This window comes from Python bivittatus, unplaced genomic scaffold, assembly GCF_059951505.1.
Source record: "Python bivittatus isolate LINGU-HERP-01145 unplaced genomic scaffold, Pbiv_v1 ctg000330_np1212, whole genome shotgun sequence".
In the NCBI taxonomy this organism is placed as follows: Eukaryota; Metazoa; Chordata; class Lepidosauria; order Squamata; family Pythonidae; genus Python; species Python bivittatus.
In genome coordinates this window covers 5,583,207-5,593,178 of record NW_028277058.1, presented here as the reverse complement: position 1 = coordinate 5,593,178, position 9,972 = coordinate 5,583,207, and the positions used below count along the sequence as shown (strand labels likewise).

The 9,972-nt window shown below is 39.0% G+C and overlaps 1 protein-coding gene across 1 annotated transcript in view; it reads right to left on the bottom strand.

Moving 5' to 3' along the window:
- Positions 1-1,256: 1,256 nt before the first annotated feature.
- PANX2 (pannexin 2) overlaps positions 1,257-9,972 on the bottom strand; it is a 33,518-nt gene continuing 24,802 nt past the window's right edge. The window contains exon 4 of the mRNA XM_007427564.4: positions 1,257-4,978. Coding sequence (XP_007427626.1) covers positions 4,602-4,978 — 377 coding nt within the window. The 3' untranslated portion in view covers positions 1,257-4,601. The remainder of the gene's footprint in view (positions 4,979-9,972) is intronic.

Genomic DNA, 9,972 nt, shown 5'->3' with positions numbered 1-9,972 from the left:
TGATCCAAGGTACTTTGCTGCCTGAAGTGAAGCGGATAACAACCTTCATCCTCTGTTTCACCTGCAGAAGCTAAAGCAACTAGCAATTGAATCTTACTTCAACATATCCGCCACTACATTTGAATGCCAGAGAACAGCTTGAGAATGCAAGGAAGATTGAACAAGGGTCCAACAGAAGGAACCGAACAGCAGGTTCTCACTACTTAGCTTCCACACCATTTACTACCTTAAGCCTTCCTAACTGTAGGGCAGCCCACCAACACATACACAGCTTTGTAGTGTCCATCCCTCAGATACTGAAGCTGAGGCAGAGATGAATAGCTCTTTCAAGTCATGAGTGAATGAGACTTTTGTTCAGATAATGAATTCTGTCACATGATCCTCCACTGAGGTGAACTCGCCTTAAAACATTTTTATGCCATTGTGTCTTTTCCCTGCAGGGAGACTCCAAGAAATGTTTAGGACTTCCCCCAGGGCTCTGCTGTGAAACACGCCTGGGAAGTAGAGGGCAGTTTTACTGAAAAAGAACAAAGTACAGGAAAAATAGGGAAAAAGGCATGTTTGTTCTTGGTGTAAGGTGGAGCACCAGAAAAAAAGTTCTGGGGCTGCCCAAGAACCAGTGTTTGGGTATTACAGTAGATATCTAGGGAGCATCAGAGCAGAGGTGTCTTCAAAATCAGGATGATTGAAATGAGCTTTGTGATGCATGCTCCACACTTTAGATATAGGCTATGGAAAACTTAGCTACCTCCACATATCCATTACCTTGGAAGGACTGGAGGAAAAAACCCTAGAGTTTAAACTCTAGAGGATAGAGGATGTCTATATCTGAAGAGGATCCAAATTTTCTGCACTGCAACACACAATCAATGGTTGGGTGGGTTTCATTTTTATCTGCAGTAATGCATATCTTAGTTATTTGATTTTCAGTTTGACACTTCGAATAATTTCATTGAAATTTGGTAAAGAATATTGCACAGTATACTGAATATGCTTTCCAGAAACTATGCTAGAACTTTCTAAGAGACCCATGTTGCAAAGTCCAAGGAAGGGCCTGGAGATGCCCCATTCTCCAGACCAACTTTTACAGGGCATGTTTTGTCATTATTCGCATCATGCCCAGCACCATTTGTGATAAACCATACTACTAATTACTATTATCTAAAGTTTTTTTTATTATTATTATTGATTATGTGCCATCAAGTTGTTGATTCTTAGCGACCACATGGATAAATTTTCTCCATGACAATCTATCCAAACCTGGGCCTTCAGGTCTGCCAATGGTATTATATAATTCTGAATACAAAACAGCAAACATGAATTGTACTGAGAATATTTATTTGCTTTCAGTGCTATTTTCAATAAATACTGGTATCATATTTATGTCTGAGGTAAAATAAATTAACAATCAAGAATCTAGACCTATAAATTTATGCAGCATTATTTCTTAACCATCGTACAGAAATGTTGTATTTTCTTCCGTGTTGCTTCAATAATATTAAAAACTTTTCCTTTGCTGAAAACTGGTAAAGAATGGTTATTGCATGCTAGATTTCCAATGTGCTTTTCGAAAATCACACTAGAGCTATTCTTAAGAACATCACATCAGCATTACAGGAAGAAATAGGCCATAAGGATGCACTTTGGGCCAATCAAGGTAAGCACTGTATGAAAACCACAATGCTTATTACATTCTTATTATCTTCTTAATGTATGGCCTGGAATAGCAAAGTGCTTGCAGGTATATATTGTCAAAGGGTTTCATGGCCAGCATACAATGGCTGGTGTGGGTCTTCCGGGCTGTGTGGCCGTGTTCTTGAAGTTTTGTTTCCTAACGTTTTGCCAGCACCCACAGAAGGGTCACATCACCCTGGGCACAGAGAGAACTGCTCCTGTCTGTGCTCCTGCACTCTGAAGATGCCGGACACAGGTGCTGGCGAAACGTTAGGAAACAAAACTTCCAGAACACGGCCACACAGCCCAGAAGACTCACACCAGCCACTGCTTGCAGGTATCTTCATCTTGAACAGATATGCCACTGAAACTGGGTTTTAATGGTGCACAAGTTTATGGTTTTATCTTTAAATGCTACACCTACATTTAAAGCTCAGGAGGTCATAAAGTGGTCTGCTACATTAGACTTCTCCACCTGACAGCTTAACACAGGCATGTGCTTCGTGGAAACTGCTTTAATCAGAAGCTGACCTGTAGTATCTACACTGGGGAAAAAAGGAAGAATAGAAGTACTGTATGGAGATAAAACCCAATTCTTTGCCACCATAGTAGTTATCAGCGGTTGATCTGGATTGTCTTTTCTTCCTTGTTTGCTTGGAATGGGCTCATACCAGAGGTGTTGGGGGGATGGGGAGCTGAAAAAAAAAGTCAAGGTGGCAGTTGCAAAAACAGTAATGAAGCCCTGCCCTTGTGTATGTGCAATGTCAGTTTATGTACAAAGAGTGGGACTTCAATTGTGCTGTGCAATCACCATCTCAATTTTTTTGATACCCCTCCCCCCCCATTAAGAGGGATCCACTGGATGATGGCCAGCTTGTGAAAGGTCCAAGCCACAATCCATACAGGTTGTTTAAGAGGCCTTCTACAGCCCACTTACACTCTTGCCCTACCTATGGTTGAGAACTTCCCCTGAATTTCAGCAATTGCTTGGCCTTAAGTTGCCGGTCTTTTCTTCCTCTCTGAAATACATCATTTTGACTCTCTTTAAGCACTTTTGAAGGCAATGCAGGTCCCATTCGTATGAAAAATGGGAAAAGAAGCAAAGAATGCTAAAGAGCTAGGAGGTGGGAAGGCAGCCATGGCAGATCTTTGCATGAGGCATTTCAAGCAACAATAGAGGCATTTTCAAGCATTTGACACATTTCAAACATTTTGGGGTAGGATTGTATCAATTGCTCCACTAAACTGACAGCTCTTCTTGATGTGATGACCAGTTTGTAAATCTAGAAGTTTTTGTCAACTCAAACTAGCAAATTTGAATAGTTAATTCCATTATTTAATTTCAGGATTTAATTATACACAGTATGCCAATTTTAACTTGATCTGTATGGAACCATAGCAATTGTAAATTTGAATCTCACTTTAGTAATGTCAAAAAATTGATTGGAATTTCTACCCAAAGCAATCTTATCCTTCCTTTCAACCCCTGCCTTTTCAGGCTTAGTGTAAGAACTGGCATTAATAGACTTCTATTAAATTTTATACAGGAAGGCTTTTTTTTTTTTTAAAAAAAAGAATTATTCTAATACAAACTCTTCACCATCCAGTTCAAGTTCTGTATCATGAAAAACCTGTCTAGAACTTGTACATTTGGCCACCTGAACTTCTACGATGGACAGAATTTCTCAAGTGGAAGGAGAAATTTCCCCAAATGTTTTTTGGAGGATGGAGCTCACCAGCCATGGTAACAGTACTTTGGCTTCAACTTTGCAACTTCCACACTGCTTCATCCCTACCTTGGTTTGGGGACAGTGGGACAGCCAAGTGAAAAAAGATGGCAGATTTCTGAAGGAACTTCATTGATCTCATTCATTTTTCCTATGCTCTGGTTTGTTCAACATCATGCTTCTGCATGTTTGTGCCGGCTTCTTTTCCTTAGCAGCATTCCAAGAACCAACCATTGAAACAAAATCATCACATGCTTGATGTGTCAAAAGTGTTTGTTTGGCTTGTGTTATGCTGTAGTGTAGGCAAGTCCTAAAAAAGATTTGAGTAACTACCATCTAAAATCTGTATCATTGCAGTAATTAACTCATCCATAACATTTTAGCAGCACTATTTGAATACTCTTCACATCTGTAAAGCTTTGTCTTAGAAAGTTTTAACCTGGGTTTACAAACCTCACTCTATTGACAAAAATATGCAGCTATAGGCAACCCTCTTCCCACACTTTGGAAAGATAATATCTGATTCAAAAACTCTCATTCACAATAAAATAGGCAATAAAAAAATAAACTCTTCATTTTCATCATCTCTTAGCACATAGAAACATAGTAATGATTAGGGTCCAGCTCTTGATTTCTTCTTTATGCTACTGTCGGGGATGGGAGGGAGCCATGAATACCCGTGAACCACAATTTCATCATTAAAAAACTATCATTTTTTTTAAAAAAAAAACCTTAGAGAGACAAACCACATTTTTACACCTGCTTTTTTAAAATGGAAGAATAAGTATCCTACACATTTACGTCTGTTGCTACTTTACATGGTAAGCTGGAATTTCAAGGCTGTAAGTGCTTTAAGAAACACTGTGTGACATGCGTTCAAGCACTTCAAATATTTGGACAGTTGTAGTAATCCGAAGTGACTTCTTGAAGCTACAGCTAATATCTCTTGTGCTTTATTGCATGTGTTTCCAAGCATAGAATAATTTGATTGGCTTATTATTATTGTCATATTTGCAAGCTATCAACATTGGCCAAGACACTACCCTGAATAACCGATCTGGAGTATTACAAACCGTATGGTCTGTGTTTCAGCACTCCATGCTCATGCAGTAGTTGACATTTGAGGGGTAACATGGTTCATACTACTGTAGGTGGACCATCAGGTTCAAGCTTTGCTCAACAGCAGTTCTGGATTGTTCATCAAAATTCTGCAGAATTCACTATTGCCAAGGGTTCATCAAAAGTTGCCAACATGATTTGTTTTGTGGAAGGTATAGAAATGATATCTCCAGTTTCTGTTGGAGAGTGAATTCTGTTGTCTAAAGAATCATCTATAAGGTTTGAGCCCTCTTCCTCATGATCTTCATACAGCGTATTAATGTGCAGAAGAGGATGCACAGGGTTGCAATTCAGGGCAGGCCCTGACTCTACCTTATTGGTCTGGGGCAGAGAGACTTTTGTTGCAGCACCAGAATTAGCTATATGGTTATGGGTACAGGTGAGGAAAACCCCTGTTGCAGGCACTGTCCTGCAGGTATCATGGGCATAAAGAGAATCTTTTCCAGGAAGGGAAGAATCTGAAAGAGAAGCAAAACACAAAATTAATTAACTGATTTTCATCTTTTCTCCAAGAACAAAAAGATAATTGATTAGGTGGGGGACTCTTCGTTTTGCTTCCACAACAACTCAGCGTGGTAAGTTGGATGAGAGCAACTGGTCCAAAGGCACCTAGTGAGTTTGGTGGATAAGGAGGGGCCTGAACATGGATGTCCTTCTACCCTCCAAGTTCTGGTTCAAAAGAGGTTTATTTTAGAAGAGAGCCATTGTGGTGTAGTAGTTTAAATGTTGAACTAGGAGTGGCAAGATCCAGGTTCTACTCCACCCTCAGCCATGGAAGTTACTAGGTGACTTTGGAACAGACGTTTTCTCTCAGCTCAGCATATGTCTCAGGACTGATGCTGGTAATGTGCATATAAATGATATCAAATAAAAAACTACAATTCCTATATTTTTACTCAAGGCCAAACTATACATGGCATTAAATGTGATCCTGTACTTATCATGCAAGTTTTATACAATTCCAATAACATCACCTAGAGAGGGATCACAATTAATCCCATGACACCTTAACTCAAATTTGAAATTCCTAACCTTCTAGCAAAAATATGTTATTTGTCCTCAAATCAGGCTCAGACCAGGACAGCAATTTTTAAAAGGGACCAAGAGGGAGATCCTGGAAGCTATAGGCTGGTCAGCTTAATATTTATTCTAGGGAAATTGATAAAAATGATAATCCAAGAAATATATATATATATATATATATATAAATACACACACACACACACACAGACGCACACACACACATACACATAAAGGAACAAGCCTTGTGGAAAGAAAATCTGAAGGCCTCTCCAAACTTTTCACAATTTTTGAGAATATAAAGATGCTCATAGATGGAGGTGATCTTGTTAACAGTGAATATTTGGATTTTCAGATGCATGGCATGAGTAAGTATCTTTATTGCAAGCCAGAATGAAGCTGTATTGATGAGTTAAATACTCTCAATTAGCATGAGGGTGGGTGCAGTCCCACTCTTATACCCCAAACAGTTTAAACCTGTTTGCTTCTTAATGGACTCCTTGCCCTGAGCTTCATGGCCTTGAAGCTCAGCAGTTGTGTTGTTGACACAACAGGTATTTCTGCTCAGAACCACCTGCTCTTGGTTCAGCTCCCTACTTTGTATATTGTACTATTCAGGATGATAAAAACCAAAAGTGATTTTGAAAAGCTTCAGAAGGATCTCTTTAAATAGGCAGGGCAAATGGTCGATTGAATGGCAAATAAGGTGTGATGGACTGGAATGGAGGAAGGGGGGTGAAAACGGTGCTCTTGTCTCCAGAGCAACGCTCTGGAGATAAGCGGAGAAAGCTGGCACATCCCTAAACATTCCAGAAGATAGTGAATAGCTGTGCCTGGAACTAGTGGTCAGTCTGAGAAGATTGATGTCAGGCCTAGCCCAAAGAACTCCTGGAGACCATGCAGGTTCAATCAGCCAGGTTTATTAGCCAGCGCCTGTTTACAGAAATCTTCTCAGACTGACCACTAGTTCCCAGGCACAGCTATTCACTATCTTCTGGAATGTTTAGGGATGCGCCAGCTTCCTCCGCTTATCTCCAGAGCGTTGCTCTGGAGACGAGAGCACCGTTTTCACCCCCCTTCCTCCATTCCAGTCCATCACATAAGGTCAATTGAAGCAAGTGTAAAATGATGCTTTATAAGTGGTGCACATTTCAACTATACACTGATGTCATCTAACTTGTCTGAACTAAACTTGAAAAAGAATTGGGGTCATAGTGGATATATCTATAAAGTTGATTCCATGTGCAATAGCTGCAAAAAAAGGCAAAGGGCAGGTTAGAGATCATCAGAAAAAGGATTGAAAATAAAAATTACAGTATTGTAATCCCTTATACATATACATGGTATGTTCGCACTTGGAATACTGTGTACAGTTGGGTCCCTGGGCTTGGAAATGAAAACAAAGCCAGAAAAGAAAAAAAAGGACAACCAACATTATAATAGGTCTCAACACTTTCAAAATGAGAAAAAAATAGGGTGTTTGGGACTCTTTAGCTTGGAAAAATGGTGATTGAGGGAAGATATGATTAAGATGTCTAAAATCATTCTTGCCATGGAGAAAATGGATAGAGAGAAGTTTTTCTCCTATTAAAATAAAGTCAGTGGCCACCTAGTGACACTGATTGGAAGGAAATGTAGAACAGACAAAAGAAAGCATGTCTGCACCAGCCCAGCCATAATGAATCTGTGTAATTCATTACCACTAGACATGATTATGGTCATTAACTTGGATAGCTTTAAAAGGTGGTTGAATAAATTCATGGTATTTGGGTCTGTTATGGACTACAAGTCTTGAAGATACACTGTAACCTTGAGGCTGGTGCTCCATGTTGTTAAATAGCAGGTGTGAGGGAATAATGCCAGGAAAGGGCTATGTCTCCCCCTCCTGCTTGAGAGGACCCCAGAAAGATCTGAATGCCCAATGTGAGGACTAAGATGGGCCTTGGACTGATCCTGCAGGGCTTTTTTCATGGTCTTCATCAGGATCATGGCAGATGGGAAGGAGAAAGGGATCTCTAAAGAAAATCCTTCATCTAAGGCTGGTATTTGCATTGGGAAGAAATTTCCATGGACATCAGTGAAGGATCATTTACACACACACAGACATCTCAAATACCAGCTTCAGAAAAGAGATTCTCTTTAGGTCCTCTGGGGGATTACAGTTCCCCAGAACATTTGCTGAAATCTCAGTTTCATTACAATTACAACCCCCCTGCATAATTAATGCAAAGACATATTTATGATCACATCATCCAACTTGTCTCTCATACAAGTCCTACCAGATCTTCACTGGCCCTCATGAATGAGTTTGTTCCTTTCTCATAGTCATGGGATGAGCTAGAGTAGATTTCATGGATTCATTTTTGTGAAAGCCCGCAGCATTTTCATTGATCATAGACTTTTGTCATTGCTGGCTAACTTGTAGGATGTTATATCTTTCCATATGGCTCACTGGCTATGTGACACAGTAATCTCTTAAAGAGTCTAGCTCTCTGTAATGTCCACGAGTGGCTACCATCTCAGTGTTAGAAAGCTTCCTTCCTATCTTTGTCTATCAATGCTCACTGATCCTTATTTCACTTTTTTGGGGTAGGAGGACACATAAGCTCTACTTCATCTTCCCTCTGTGTTCTTTCTAGTATTGGCTATTTTTAATTGCATTGGGGAAGAGGAGAGGAAAGACCATGGAAAGCCAGCTGACAATTGAAAGAACAGGGAGGCAAAACAAAGACACTAGCTGATTTGTTCTCCACTGCAAGAAAATGATCTCCATAATTGTGGTTGTGTGGTAATCATGGCTGTCTTGATCTGAGCACTTTTAGATAATGCTGGAAGGATGGAAATAAACGTTTAATTAAGAAGTGAATGTGGGAAACCTATTCAGATGCTGAATAGGTAGCACAAAGGAAGACAGAAAAATCTAGAAAGCTGTTTGGAGGATACTGTTTCATCATCAAAGTACTGACTAAGATATCCCACAGAAAATAAATGTGCAGAATTCTCCAAGATCTCTGGAGAAAGAATGCCAAAATAAGATAAAGCTATTATACCCCCATGAACATGTTTGTCAATTAAGGACTTCATCATAGGCCTCAATTATCTGAAATGGGTAGCTCCTGAAAAATCCTTTATTATGACGGCTCCCAAATGGTGACACTCCTTCTTTTCATTACTATTTTTAGGTACAGCTTATTGTACAGGTTATTCCAGGCTTTTTAACAGCAATAGATGGCTCTTCAGGAAAACTAATTCACTTTCATTTGGATAATTGTGTTAAAGATTGTAGAGTGACTCACAATTCTTTGGAAAATACTGCATGGTTTTGCTGGTTTTTTTTTTTCCTTTTTTCTTTTTAAAAGAAGTAGTAAGGAACCTGTGAATGCTGGACTACAGTGTTTTAAAAAAATACACAGAACAGTAAGTATTTAAATAAATGAAAATTTGTGATTTCATAACCAATAATATGAAACGGTCACAGCCAAACTGTTAAGAAAGATGATGTAGCATGATTAATAAAAGTAAACTAATAAAAGTAAATCAAAAAACAAGCTTTAAGAAAAGAAGACAGCGTAGATTACTTGCCCAAGTAGTCTCACTGAAGCTAATGAGGTTACTTAAAAGTCTCTGATTTGGCACAAAATCTTCAGGGAAGCTTCAAAATTATATTTCTATTACAGAGTTAAATTGCTTTAACTATGCACTCTCCTCAGAAGTTTAAGAGAAGCCATAGATTACTGTCAAACTTCATCTAGGTATTCAACATAGTGACACTGGCAAATATTTGAGTGTGGGCATTTTCTGAAATCCTATAGAGGTAGGATTTCAATGATTATTCCAAATACCTTGACACTTCTATGACAAGTAAAATCTGAATTATCACAAGCAATGATAATTTAAGCCATTTGAAAACTAGATCAATAGAATCCAGAGGTGAAATTTCTTCTTTGCCCCGTGTTCCTATGATATTCTTCTCAGTATCTTCCCTATAGTCCCTGCTAATATCCTGCATTTATTGTGATTTTGTTCCAATTCTGAGGTCCATGTATTTCAAACTGCAGGAAACTTCCCAAGAAGTTCAGATTTCATGAGAAAGATTTTATGAGAAAAAAATGAAATCAAAACTGAGTCGCTGATTAAGGGTCACAAGGCCAAATATATATGCTAGGTAAGTTTTAAATGCTAGAGAAGTTTTAAATATACTTATAAAAATTACAGGCTCACAAATGGCTCACACATTCTAAGCTTAAGAAGATGATCCTCAACTAACAATGGGCTCTACAAAGCTCTTGTTGACAAGTTTCAGGTTAGCAAACATCCCATTTGTAATGTGGCTGCCATACTATGTAGTCAATATTTCAGTTTGTAGCTGTCTTATTTTCCAGCGCTCTCTCTGCCTGATGCATGATTTCCAGCAGAGGTTACAGCTATCATG